General features: G+C 52.9%; 5 protein-coding genes across 5 annotated transcripts, besides 1 other annotated feature; 1 reads left to right on the forward strand and 4 right to left on the reverse strand.

Moving 5' to 3' along the window:
* Positions 1–132: 132 nt before the first annotated feature.
* Positions 133–1247, forward strand: ACLA_044220 (uncharacterized protein; the record flags this gene model as incomplete). The annotated part of the gene is made up of 4 exons (XM_001275127.1): positions 133–308; positions 365–664; positions 759–836; positions 890–1247. The coding sequence occupies 4 exons, from the start codon at positions 133–135 to the stop codon at positions 1245–1247; spliced, it is 912 nt and encodes a 303-aa protein (XP_001275128.1).
* Positions 1248–1727: 480 nt separating this feature from the next.
* On the reverse strand, positions 1728–3036 carry ACLA_044230 (putative aldo-keto reductase (YakC); the record flags this gene model as incomplete). Its single annotated transcript, XM_001275128.1, has 6 exons — positions 1728–2083; positions 2139–2333; positions 2387–2500; positions 2551–2691; positions 2746–2824; positions 2878–3036. The coding sequence occupies 6 exons, from the start codon at positions 3034–3036 to the stop codon at positions 1728–1730; spliced, it is 1044 nt and encodes a 347-aa protein (XP_001275129.1).
* A 1413-nt stretch (positions 3037–4449) lies between these two features.
* ACLA_044240 (putative pectin methylesterase) lies at positions 4450–10126 on the reverse strand (the record flags this gene model as incomplete). Its single annotated transcript, XM_001275129.1, has 2 exons — positions 4450–9875; positions 9934–10126. 2 exons carry the CDS (start codon positions 10124–10126, stop codon positions 4450–4452), a joined length of 5619 nt encoding a protein of 1872 aa, XP_001275130.1.
* Positions 4752–5213: a mobile genetic element.
* A 1445-nt stretch (positions 10127–11571) lies between the features above and the next one.
* On the reverse strand, positions 11572–12923 carry ACLA_044250 (putative NRPS-like enzyme; the record flags this gene model as incomplete). The annotated part of the gene is made up of 2 exons (XM_001275130.1): positions 11572–12274; positions 12544–12923. 2 exons carry the CDS (start codon positions 12921–12923, stop codon positions 11572–11574), a joined length of 1083 nt encoding a protein of 360 aa, XP_001275131.1.
* A 519-nt stretch (positions 12924–13442) lies between these two features.
* On the reverse strand, positions 13443–13780 carry ACLA_044260 (uncharacterized protein; the record flags this gene model as incomplete). The annotated part of the gene is made up of 3 exons (XM_001275131.1): positions 13443–13478; positions 13533–13696; positions 13720–13780. The coding sequence occupies 3 exons, from the start codon at positions 13778–13780 to the stop codon at positions 13443–13445; spliced, it is 261 nt and encodes an 86-aa protein (XP_001275132.1).
* Between the last annotated feature and the right edge of the window lie 148 nt (positions 13781–13928).

Raw genomic sequence — 13928 nt, forward strand, 5'->3', positions numbered from 1 at the left:
TGAATTCACCATGACCAGTCCATGGTTACTGGTCAAGTCTACCTAGGCAACCGCCAGTCATTCCACACGCCTCGACATCTCGCCGACATGATACCCCCAGTCCGCCTTCTATCCCATTCTTCAAGCGAGGAAATGCCTATTCACGCCTTCGACTTGTCTGGCCGAGGCCGGTACATCAATGGGAGACCAGTTGGAATCGATAAACAGCTCACCGAGGAACTCGATCCCCGATTTGCGCAGAGATCTGTTTTGGCTTTGGCAACGTACGTAGATACAAACGAGCCGGTGACATTGAGGATACGCTACGAGTGAGTCCTCCACTTACTGTCCCTGGAAGCAAGAGATCTCATCTTACGCGACATAGCTTGAATCCCGCGCCGTTTGGGTACACGGATCCCGATGAGATCAGACAAGTGCGAGAGCGAGCGAGATTCCAATTCATCGAGGAAATTCGTGCCACGGAGGAAGTGGGGGATATTGGCCACGGGGCAAGCTACCTCGACCACTGCGTGCAGAAAGCAGGCTCACCGTTCCCCTACCCGGAGGGAACTGTATACTTCTTTGTTATGACGCGGGTACCTGGGGAGAAGATCCTTCCCATCCTCAACGACCTCACGGATGGTCAGCTGGAGGATGTCCGAAAGCAACTGACATTCATCCTTGAGTGCGTCGTCCTCTCCCGAGGCACTCCGTCGTTGCTTCTTCTATTGCTTTTATTTCACTATAGCGAGGGACTAACGTGTGTTTCCTATCGACAGACGGATGAGACAATGCGGCTTCCTCCTATTTCAGCCGAACCCGGACTTTTTGCGATACGACAGAGCCAACGAGAAGTTGTAAGTCCTTTACTCCGAAGGATTCTTAACATTGAGGCTAACACACTCGCAAGGTACCTCATCGACTTTGCATACATAAGCTTCACAGACCCGGACGTCCCAGATAGCCTGCCCATTACCGCCGACAGCGCCTGGGTGCTGTCCTTTGGCCTTTGGAGGCCTTTTCAGTTGACTGAAGTTGAAGACTCTTATCCCTGGGAGACCCAACGAAAACTTGAGGAAGAAAATAAGAAAAAGGCAGAGTCTAAGGTTGATGAGCCGGCAGCACTATTGCCCAGCGTGGGCAGCGGATTGGCACTTGCTGAACGGCCGGTGCAGAATATTCCTCAAGCAAGTAGCAGCGCCACCGTCCCAGTGGTGCTGCAGCCCAGTGATAGCAACCAGGAGAGTCAGAGACCAGGTCGCGCATGAGTCGAGGCAGGAAGAGGGGGGTTTTAACCGTGTTCCTTGGTTGACACTGAATAGGTTGCTGAGGTTCCATTTGCTGTAGCTTAACCCTATTGTAGGGGGTTGTCTTAACAACTATATATATCGCTACAAGCTAGGAAATGATGTATGGACACCCTTTTAGCTGAGCGATGAGTATGCGACAACTTGCTTATCGTACTTTCTGACTTGCTCTCTAGAACAGATTAACAAATTTTTGGGGCCTCCTTAATGACCCACAGACTTGCTTCGTAGGGATATATAAATTCAGTAAGGATAGTCCTTGCTGGTAGTGATATATGTAGATGTTGACATACCGACACTCAAGCGGATGCGCCTTACGTTCTACAACGAAATAACTTACCTCCAACGAGGAGTTAGCAGAGTATGCAGGTTTAGCGTTGGGAGATCAGTTATCTTGCAATAAAGTGCATGGAGAACATGGCCCTGCACTGGATGAGGGTTCTAGTGCTGTGCCATATCAATATCAATGCTATGGCTCCATCTGAGGCCAGGTCCCGTACTCCAATGTCCCACCAACGCTTCATGCGCAGCCCCATATCTGTTCCCAACCGGCTTAGCTGCATCGATAATCCGGCGCATCTCGCGCTTTTCCTCCTCTGTTAACTCGTTCTCCCGTGACGCCAAATTCTCCTCCAACCGGTGCTTCTTCGTCGTACCGGGGATGGCAATGAAGCCCTGTGCAGCGACCCACGCAAGCGCAATCTGACTGATCGTGCAGCCCTTCTTCGTCGCCAGTTTCTTGATCCCTTGCACGATGGCGCGGTTCTTGAAGAAGTTCTCCCCTTGGAATTTCGGGCCTGGCGCGGAACAGGCCAATACCGGATGGGTTCTGGACGAGTGATTTCGACTTACTCTTGCGGTGGAAATCGTCCGGGGCAAAGTCCTCGGGAGTCTTGTAGGCAAAATCATCGACCAGCCAACCATGTCCTAGTGGACTGTAGGCAACGTAAGCGATGCCTAGCTCCCTGCAGGTGTCGATCAGGCCATCTGTTTCGTGGAGCGTCTCGAAGGCTGAGTATTCGGCCTGCACGGCGTCGATCTTGGCGACTGTGGATCTGTCAGTGATGCCGGGGTGGACGGACGATATTGCAGGGACTGACTGGAGTTGGCTTTACGGAGAGTCGCCGCAGAACACTCGGATACACCGATGTACTTTGTCTTTCCGGCGCGGCGGATCTCGTCGAGTGTGGGGATGGATTCTTCGAGGGGTGTTTCTTGTGTCATCAGTATGGCCCTCATGGAGTATAAAAAGAGCATGACATACTAGTTTCAATGCGGTGGAGATAGTAAAGATCCGGAGTGAAACCGAGGCGCTCGATAGTTCCCTCAATATATGTCTTGATGTGCTCTGCAGAGTTGGTCACGGAGCCGTCGCCAAACGCATTCAAGCCACATTCTGAGGCGACTGCCAGGGACTTGTCAGTTGGAAGTTTGATTGCACGGATGGAAATAGTCATACCGAAGACCTTGTCGCGGACATTGTGCTTTCGGATAAAGTCTCCGAGGAGTTTCTCGTTCACACCGGCTTGGTAGACGACCTGTCCATTCGATATTAGAAGCGACATTGTTGCCAGGAGAGATACGGACTCACGGCAGTATCCCAGAACGTACAGCCCAACTCGATGGCCTTCAAGAGAACGGGTTCGGCTTGTTCGAGTGTGAGGTTGCTGCCGAGGCCATGGCTTAATCCCATGGCGCCAAAGCCGGGGATGGGCACTTGGATGTCAGCGAAGGGCAGTGTCTTGACCATGATGACGGCTGTTTGATTGAGGATGGTTTACTTCAAGCAAGGGAATGACTGATTTGGTGTTCGAAGATGCTGGAAACTGCCATCAAAGGCGCAGACAGCCACTGATATACTGTATCAAATACCCGTGGGTTTTCCATTGCATCATTGACGCGACGGCTCTGCATGTCTCATCGAACAATTCACACAGATTGACGGGCACGATCCCTGTAGATTGCTGACATCTCTGCATCCCCATCCCAAGGACTATGCTTATCTCCGGACGAACACCGCCTAGTGCTTACAATGGGGCTCTGCAGCATACTCTGGCATGTTTAATGAGGATTGACTCGTCATGATCCGACGATTTGCAGGCCCAACTCCTACTGGTCAGACGACCTTCTCTATGATTTGATGGGAGTTGACATAACCACATCACCCGCCATGGTGGATGAATCAGTGGCAGCTTGTCTACTTGTCCGCATCAGATATGACTGGAAGGGGAGCATCTTAGGGCCTATGGACTGATAACTCCTAACTCTGAGTTTGTGACAAGGAGGAAGCTATGGGGAGATAGTCATGGCGAGAGTAAAAGAGACTACGATGTAGTATATGCTCTGAAGGGAGCGACTGTCGAAGGGAAGCCATTCAGAATATCACACACCAGACGTGTTAACTTAGCATTTCGGAATGTCCTTGCTCATGGCACTTGCGGTGGTTGACATTGATCTGATCATCCATAAGCCTGGTGCTGGTGACCTAATATGAGGGAAGTTGTGATAGAGTTCCAAGCCATAACATAGGAAAGAGATGAACTCATCTTTTCACCATAAAAGCTTCCTTCAGCAAATGGAACGAGCAGCAAGCTGCCTCAGGTGAGTGCCATGGATGCTCCAGACATAAGGCTAGGCTTGGTAGATTTCGCTGCTCTTGTATTAGTGAAAGGATCTTGATTCTAGTCGCGTTGTAACACTCGAGAGTAATCACAGTCGGTCTAGCTCTGGTTGGTGCTCAATCTGATCTTGGTATCTGGAGCAAATATAGGAAGTCCATGACCTGCACCTAACAATATAACAATATACACTTACTCGTATACTCTGGCAACTACGGAGTATATAAACCGCCCTCACAACTCCAGTACTACTATCCATGAAATCTTCCCCTAAAAAGAATTCTATCGCTATGTTCGCCACCATGACCGATTGATCATCTCATGGATCTGTTCAGGGAGGTTCCTGAGGAGTCAACAAGTCGGTATCATATCATGAGATAAGTACTATAGTCTGGGAGCGTCGCAAATGTGTATGCAATGAATGATAATCAAGAAAATTAAATGGTCTGATGAGTAATATCTATCTGGACAAAGAGAATCTAAGGGCGAATAGTAGAATAAAAGAGAAAAAAAAAAAAGAGAATTAAGAGAGTGAGATGCCTAGACTAGTCCGTCGGACAAGCCACCGCCCCCTTCAACGTCTTCGTCACAGTATGCGTCTCCGTAACCGTCGTCTTAACTGTCCTCGTCTTTGTGCTCGTCGCGCGCGACGTCACCGTCACGGAGGGCTTGAGAGTTTCCGTGGTCGTCTTCACCACCGTCGTGGTCGGTGTCGCCAGGGTTACCGTGGACTTGACTGTCAGGACATCTGACTTGATCACGGTAAGCGTGCTGCGCGGCAGGGAGACGGTCGATCCCACCGTCGTAGTCTTGATGCTGGTGATGGTCTGGGTTGCGCCATGCACGGTGGCGGTAGACGTCCTGGTGGCCAGCGACGTCGCGGTGACTGTGGTCGTGGAGGCTTTGAGGGTGGTTGTCTTTCCAACGGTGGAGGTGCTCGTTTCCGTGACGAAGCTGGTGATAGCGGGGATGGTGCTCGTCGAGGCCTTGATGGCAGTCGAGACGACGGTGAGCGTAGTTGTCGGCGCTCTGAGAGTCGTGGTCTTGCCGGTGGTCTTGGTCGTGGTCGCGCTGATGATGGCGGTGGATGCGGGCAGCTTGACGGTAGACGTCTTGACGAAGGTCGTGAAGGTCGTGTATTCGGTGACGGTCGCGGTGTTGGCGCGCCGGAAGACGGCCCGCTTGGCCTCAGTTGGAATGCACCTGAGGGTTGTTGTGACGGACTTTGTGGTCGAGACTGTCGAAGTGACCGTCTGGGTGGTGGTAGTGGCTTTCGCCGTGGTGGTCGCCGTTCCTGCGGTCCCCTTGGTGATCGTCACGCTGGAAGTTGTTTTGACCGTACGCGGAGTCGAGGTCTTGACGCTGGTGGTCGTGCTGACGGCCGTCGACGTGGTTGTCAATGCCTTCGGTGTCACAGTTGTGATGGCTGAAGAGGTCGTCGTGCTCTTGACCGTGACCGTGGCGGGTGCTTCGGTGATTGTTGCCATGACTGTGCTCGTCTCTTTGACCGTCGTGGTCTCCGTGCTTGGAGCTGGAGTGATGGTCCGCCCCACATCGCTGGTCACAACGACCTTCCTCGTGCTGGTCACGGTAGGCTCTGTGATGACCACTGTGGTGGTGATAGTGGTCTTCTGTGTGGTTGTCTTGGTCGACTGGGCGGCAGTAATCGTAGAACCAACGTCCTCGGTGACGGTGAACACGGCTGTAGTCGTCTTATCCGCAGACGTGACCGTCGTGTACGCCGTCTCCTTGTCCGTGACGGTCACCAACGTGGTCACCATCGCAGAGACAGCGCTCGTACTCGGCGCCGGCGTCGTCAACGGAACAGCAGTGCTGGAAACAACCACACCCCCCGGCACAAACGGAGTACCACTGACGCGCGTCATATCAATCCACGACGTACTGCCAAAGAAGCTCGCCAGCTGGAACTGCGCAACAGCAGCGTCATCCAGCTGCGTTGCAAAGGACGCCCGGTTCGCGTTCCACGCCCCGGGCCCGGAGTTCTGATACTCCCCGAAGACCACGCCATCCGTGTTCGGACTGCTCGACAACCACGTATCCCATCCAGCCGCCGTAATCGACGAGTCCAGGTACGAGCCCACAAAGGCCACCCGGGCAAGCGCGTTCCACGGCCGCCCCAGCGAGAGCGAGGACATGCTACCTGCGCCCATTGCCGGAACAACGGTACACTGGTCAAAGACGAACCCAGCGGCCGTCGTATTGCTCGCGCGCTTATGAGCCGTGAGACTGATCCCGTCGCGATTCGACGCGATCGTCGACTTGAGGAAATACCCCGCCCCGGCGCCCCAGATCATATCGATGTTCCCCTCGATGTAGCTGTTGCTCGCGAAGAAGTACCCGTTGATCAGCAGTGCGTCCTGGTTGCCCTTGACCTGGCACCCGTACAGCGCGGCGTACTTGCTCGATCGCACGGCGAACCCGAGCGACGCGTAGTTCTTCTTCCCGCCAAAGTCGTTGACGAAGTTGATGTTGCGGGCCTGAAAGCCGTTGCCCGTCGCGTAGACTGTCGCGCTGTCCGTGTTGGACTGGTCTGCCTGCGTGTCCACGCCTGCGTTGTACTGGATCGTGACGGTGTTGCTGGCGTAGTCGAAGGGGGATGTCGAGTAGCCCAGGAACACGGTTGTGCCGGACCGGTTGAGCACCAGCTGCTCGTGGTACACGCCGGGGTAGATGAATACAGTCGGTGTCACTTTGCTGGAGGCGGGGAGGGCATTCAGTGCGCTCTGGATGGTCTCGTACGTGGTTAGGTTGTCGATCGGGGTCTTGGACACGATGTATGCACCGGCTGGAGGGGTTGTCCCGTCGTATGCCGTGGGGGTTGGAGTCGGGGTAGCACCGGGAGTCGTCGTCGGTGTGGTGGATGGTGTGCCTGCTGGGACGGTGATCGAGTCCCAGTGAGTCAGGTCAATCCAGTCCGTTGACCCCATCACCGCGTCGAGTGTGTACGTATCCGACTCCAGCAGGGTGGCCTTCCCGAAAGACTGGCGAGCAGCCACATTGTTCTCCCAGTTGCCCGGGCCGGAATTCTGGTACTCCGCGAAGGTAATGTAATCTGTGCGCGGGTCGGTGGTGCTCCACACCTTCCATCCCGCGGGCTGGATCACGTTCGACAGGTACGAGTTCTTGACGACGACGAGGGAGTACGCGGAGTACGGACGGCCGATGTACACGCTCTTGGTGAGATCGACCGTGGCGCTGGGCGCGGCGTCAAAGAGACACTGGTCGAAGATGTAGCCTCCGATGGCCGCGGATGAAGCCCGGCTCTGTGCGACGATGGCGGATTTAGCTTTCTTCGCCCCGAGGGTGCAACCCTTGAAGTAGGCTTTGGAGTAGCCCCAGATGAAGTCAATCGCGCCTTCAATGTAGCATGACTCGTAGTACTGGTAGCCGGCCGTGCTGCCGGTCAGCAGGGTATCCTGCCAGCCGACGAAGCTGCAGCCGTAGAAGCCAATCTGGGACCCGTAGATCGATGCGGCAAGCGTCACGTACGACGGCTGCGATCCATCCAAGTTTTCGGTGTTGACCATGTTGATGTTGTACAGGGCGATCTTGTTGCTGGTGGTTGCGAGCGTTGCGGTCTCCGAGTTCGAATGACCGCTTGGCAGAGGAGATACGGACAGCCCTCGTGCAAAAGTCAGGGTGACTTGGTTTGTCTGGTACGTTTGGCCAGGGTTGCCGGGCTGGTACCCGATAATTTGCACAGGTCCCTGCCGGTTGACCGATGGAACTTGCTCATTGTACGAGCCGGGGTACATGAAGATGATCTGGGTGGAGGCATCATTCGGAAGAGCGGCCAAGGCCGCGGTCAAGTTCCGGTAAGACCCAGTGATGGACTCATCCTGCGAAACTAGGAGCGCACCAACTGGAGGAGTGGTTCCACTTGTCGGGTGTCCCCATGTAGCCGTGGCTGTGGCGGTAGGAGTGGACGTAGCAGGGCTTGTCGAGTTGGTCGCTGAAGGCCCAGTGAGAGGATAGGAGGGCACGGAGTTGTACGCCTCCATATCCAGCCAAGAAGTGTCCCCAATCCACGACGATAGCGAATACTGAGCCGCTTGCTCCGCCGTCAGGCTGGTAGCAAAGGTCGCACGTCCGGACGACCAGGCTCCAGGGCCCGAGTTGCCATATTCACCGAAGGTGACATGGCCCGTGTTCGGCGAGCTGGTCGACCAAATATCCCACCCAGCAGCGTTAATGTGCTTGTCCAGGTAGGAGTTCAGGTAGACGGCGATACTGAATTCGGAGTATGGTCGGCCTAGGTACGTACGACCGAACGTCGTTCCATAGCTGTTGGTGTACGTAAGGTAGCAGGAGTCGAATACGTAACCTCCAGCGGCGGTAGACGAGGACCGACTCTGAGCTGCAATAGACGTGCCAGGAGTGTTGGTGGCAAGGTAGCATTGATGGAAATAGGCGGTGGAGAAACCCCAGATGTAGTCGACGGATCCCTCGATGTAGCAGTTGGAGAAGACTTGGGTTCCTTTGTTCGCGAGCAGTGTGTCCTGATAGCCAATGAACGAGCAACCGTAGGCCGCCAAGTTTGAGCCGTAAAAGTCGGCAGCTAGAGCAGCAGTATTCCTTGTCTGGGGATAGGTGTTGACGAAATTGATATTGTACAGCGCCAGGCCAGACCCATCGTTCTTCTTCGCATAGATCACCGGAGTCTCCTCGTTGCGGCCCTCGGACGTTAGGACACCAAATGAGAACTGGATGGTCACACGGTTCTGCGTGTAGTCATTCTCAAAGGAGGTTTCGCCGCGCAGGGTAACTTTGCCCGCACGGGTGATGGAAAGCTGCTCTATGTAGGTTCCTGCCTTGATGTAGATGGTGTATGGCTTTCCGTCTTTGGGCAAAGCTGCGATGGCTTGGCTCACATTCGCATACTGTCCAGGACTTGGGTCCTGTGAGACGACCAGGGTTGATGTCGGCGTGGCTGTGGGAACTGTCGAGGAAGTAACCGTGGAGGCTGTAGGAGTCGAGCTGTGAATGACAGCCGTCGAGGACGTCTGGACCTGAGCGGCTTTTACGATCTCAGCCAGCACATCTGCATCCACCCAGCTAGTTGTCGAAGAGGCAAATTGCGGATAGACTCCGGCGAAGACCCGGGCAACGGAGAACCGATCCAAGTCTGACTGACTCATGAGGGAGACATACTGTGACCGAGACGCCTGGTTGCTACCGTAGGATCCAGTTCCTGTAGTTCCATATTCACCGTAGAAGTTGAGGGTACCTTGAGTTGCGGAGTCGACGTGGGCGCCGGTACCAGCGATCAGCCCATCAAGACGGCTGTTGCGGTAGACAGCAATAGAACCAGGGCCATTGTTTGCCGCGGCAAGGTAGACATTCTTGTTGCTCGCTCCTTGTTTCTGCAGCACAGAGCAGGAATCGAAGACGACAGTTGAGTTGTACAGCGTGGATCCGGAGGTGTATCCCTTGTTGTAAACGAGCAGAGCGCTGGAGCCAGTCGGCACAATCTTGGTATTGAAAATATACAGACTCGGGTAGCCGTAGATCAGCTTATCCACGGCTTCAATGTAACTGTTCGCAATGATGCCGAGGCCGAGACTGGCATCGATACCTACACTGCCGGCAGAGATGAGCTGGCATTCATAGAAAGCATTCTGCGAGCCACGAATAGTCGCTGCAGCTCCCCCTGTGGCAGTGTTGACAAAGTTGATGTTCTTGAACGTAATACCAATGACATTAACCGAGATGGTGAGAGGGCTTGCAGTGGAGATGACCACCTGATTCTGCGCGTAGTCATCTTCCTTGTTTGTTTCGCCGATTACAATCACCGAAGGAGTGGCAGACACCGTCACAGCTTGTGTATAGGTTCCTGCTTTCACAGTGACTGTGGAAATCCCCTTGCTCTGAGCATAGGAAATAGCGTCGCCGATAGCGGTGAAGTGGCCGGTACTATCCGTGGCAACCACTACCGCTGTAGTAGATGTCGCTGTAACGATCGATAGGTTAGCATCTATCCTTCTTGATCATGGTTTCTATTGACTCACGTGCAGAGGTAGTGGTGGTTGAGACGGTGGAGGATGAGCTTGTTGACGAGCAGTCGGTGGCAGAAGGTGAGGCTACAGCAACAGAGAGCGTGTTGCGACACCCAGGAGCTGTTCTCGAGGGGTCTATGGTGTCACACTGAGCGATAGCGAGGCTGGCTAGGCCCGCTACGCTCCAGTAGTACCAGAATCGCATGATGGCTGACGAGAGAACCACCAGCCCTGACTCTTGACACCTTCCTCTGCAGCAGGTGAAATGAAAGGGAGCAACTCGCATATAAAGCAAAGAGCCAAGGACTTTGACGAACAAGGATTGATGGTTCCCAGTCGATGAAGCTCAGCTAGTAATTGGGCCTAACAGCCGAGGCTGGGACTGGAAAATTTACGATGAAGCCAACCCTGGTTCCTAACTGTCGGCTGGGTCGAGGACTCGAGGCAAATCGAAGCGATGAATTGCATATGGACAGCCTCATGGAGGAGGCAGTTCCGATCCACCTGTACCATACTACCATACTACCATGCTACCAGTCTATCACAGCATCATTACTCTATACTACCACGGGCATGTCAATTGCTGCTGAAGCACGTGGTTTCTATTCTAATTGACAAAATCGTCTTATGAAACCATTTTCCACCAATCAGGTTAGTGCATATAATGAGGCTAGAATGCTTTTAGCCTAGTGCCCGCCAACGTACCAAAGAGCTGATTGGATACTTATCTCCAAAGAGAAATACCCGAACCAATCAGAGGGGACCCTTTCGTTCTGCCTCTTGGCGGCCTTTGAGAATCTTCCTTGGTTTCCAGATATCAGGCGTATTAAATATTCTGCAGTCGTGTAAAGCAGAACACATACCCAGCTTTCACTATAGCATCGGCCCATTTAGTTGCACCTATTCCCAAAGCAGTCATATCACCGCGTTACCAACTTTGCAAGGTCCTTGAAAAGGGGACAAGCTCATTCCCTATCTTTGTAATAAAATCAGATATCTGAATTGATTTTACTACTGAGGCTGAATAGATTAGTAGATTTGTCGCCAGCGTGCTAGGCCTTACTATCTAGGGGCCATGGATAGTATTCACTCTCATTCTGCCTTACACGACTGCAAAATACCCCTGATATATCTACTAGAGTCTAGGTTCCACAAAGTAGAAAGCTCGTCCTCTTCAACCGAAGCCGTAGTTGGAATTGCGACTGAAGACTACATCAGCTCTAATCACGAGACCACTTCAGCGTCGACATCGGTATAGTCCGCTCTGGTCCGCTGATATGTCCTCGTCACCAAGCATGTCAGTCGTACTGATACTGGGTACAAATTCCCCGACGAAGGCCCGACTTTCGTACATTGTGGCTGAGATAGTTCTGCAAGGCTTCAAGCGTGCAGCGAGTGGATCAGAGATCGTATACCATCGGTTAGAATTCGCCGCCAGGGTCTTCGGTCAGATTCCGGTGTGAATTGCACGGTTGCACCCCAGTCGGATCGAAACCAGGCCAACGGTAGCGATGCCAAGAAGGTCTTGTTTCGGATTCCATACATTGGCCAGATGGCTTAGGCTCTTGGCAAGAGGTCTGATAACCTAGACTTCCGTCAACATCAATTCTTTTCTGTATATATTTCCAGCACACTGTACAGTACTTTACCCTATCTACACTTGTCACAGTGGACTAACTCTATGCTGATATTAGCCGTATTTTGTAGTGGTGTAAAGCGGTAGAGATAAACCTTCTCCAATTGAACCTCAAAGTCCGTCGCCACATGCTCACCCCGCTGGGTGATGTACCACGATAGCGTATAATAATGCTTCTGGCGGTCCTTGTTGCTTTTCCATAAAGACCGGGTGTGGAAGAGCCTCTGCACAGGTGTCGCTGTAGCCTGCAAGCTCCTGCCCCCTTCTTCCGCAACTTCGACGTTAGACTGGCTTCTCAGGCGATCTTCCAGCCGTTCGATCGTGTCTAGTTTGAGGACTTGCGCGGCTGGAATCGAGTACCCTGGCTGCTCTAGAAAGTTTGAAACTTGAATGGCCGCCCACGAGTTTCCTCCCAGTCGCGTGAAAGACGAGCTCCGGTCCATATTCCTGAATCGGTTCTGCAGACACCGGGGAAAGGCCAAACGTAACGCGTCATAAGCCGTGAGACTATTTGTCTCGAGAAGAGAAGCGCCTTCGTGGGGATCATCATCTTGGGCCAGCTTCCCGTCCAATTGGGCCTGGAGCGCTAAGCGATCTGTCTTACTATTGACATTGAGAGGGAAACTGTCCATGGCGAAGATCATATCAGGCATGACAAACGGATCTGCACGACTCTGCATAAATTTGCGTAGTTCTTCAACATCAACCTGTGGACGGCTGCACACAATCCACAAGCCTATCACGCCGCTGGAAACCCACGGCTAAGTTGACCTGAGGATACGCCTGCATCGCCGGTTCAACTTCAGTCTCCAGCTTGATCAAGAAGCCGCGATTTTTGACGAGCTAATCCGCACGACCTGCCCATATCAGCTGTCCGTCTTCGGTTTTGCGTGCGAAATCCCCTGTCCTGTAAAAGCGCTCGCAGTTCCATTCGATGAACTTTTTCGCTGTTAGTGTAGGATTGTTGAGACGTCCAGCAGCCAAACCAGGTCCTGAGATCAGGACCTCGCCATAGTTGGACTCCTTCATTCTCCTCATCGACCAAGACAACCTTCACCCCGGGGATAAGCTCGCCAAAAGGCACCTCCAGGAAGTGTGATGGGGAGGCTATCACCAGCGTGGCACCCTTGGACAAAGTCGTCCAGACAACTGGAGCATCCATGTAGGATCCTTCAGCGATGGACCAAATAGCTCCATTGCCTTTATAGATCGTCTTGTGTATCTGGACATATCCGTCTTGGCTGAGTTTAGGTGCCAGTTTCACGGCTGACACCCGGTGGCTGACAGCCGAAATAGCTGCTGAAGGGTGAATTCCCTGATATGTGCCTAGAGGGTTTAGAGTCAGACTAAATGCTTGACTAGACATGGATATCTTAATCAAGTGCCTGACAAGGTACAAGCGCCTTGTTCCGCCCTTTTATAGTAGGTGCCAGATAAAGCAAATTCCTACTCCAACTGGTGATTGGGGCTTGTAAGCTTGTAGCCCATAATAGCGTGTGTGCTAATAACTGCACTTATCACGCAACTTCACTGTCATTTCTTGCTTTTCCCCCTGATCTGAAACTTTTCCTTCCCTCTTTTTGCCCCAGAGAGTAGAGACTCGGATGATGGGGAGGGCAACATGCTCCATCTCAACTAAGAAAAATTTGACTTCAACCTTCAATTTGAGAGTCTCTTTTTCTCGATTCTTCCCTTCGTCTTGTTAATTCCATCATCGCTATGGCGAACTCTGGCACGGATACGCAAGCCCGGTGTGGTGAATGCGCCCGTCTTGCAATTCATCAAAACAGTATGCTCTGACCCACCGTCGATAAGCTGTATATCAAAAGCATGGGATGGTTTGTGGTGGCTTGGATTCTGTTCTTTGCGGCCCTCTGGGGTCTGTTCACCAATTACCCAACCATCTGTGCGTCTCCGGTGCCTTTATCTTCAATCAATTTCATTAATTAGCTTGATAAATGCAGGGCTCACATACTGGAGTGACACCACCGAGTCCATCCATCTTGCGCACTCCAACGCCTACTATGAGGGGATCTATGCCCTCCTGCAGATCTGCGCCATTATCGCCCTCCTCTTCCAGGGGATAACGCTCTTCATCGTCTCTGTGAAGAAAGCCGGCGCCAATCTCCACCAGCAAGCCTTACGCACCCTGATTCGGGCACCACTCGAGTCGGTTTGGGGAGATGGTGGCCGCTGCTGGTGCGTAGCAACTTCTCGCCACATCTGTTCAGTGCTAGCTCTACCCTAGCATACTTAATCTCAATTGAATTATATTTGTAACCACACTCTAGACGGCAACATGAATACAACAACTAAGAGACAAGATCATCCCCACTCGCAGCGTCCAAAACCCCCCTACAAGTCCCCGCAA

The sequence above is a fragment of the Aspergillus clavatus genome, genomic scaffold (genome assembly GCF_000002715.2).
Source record: "Aspergillus clavatus NRRL 1 1099423829792 genomic scaffold, whole genome shotgun sequence".
Lineage (NCBI taxonomy): Eukaryota > Fungi > Ascomycota > Eurotiomycetes > Eurotiales > Aspergillaceae > Aspergillus > Aspergillus clavatus.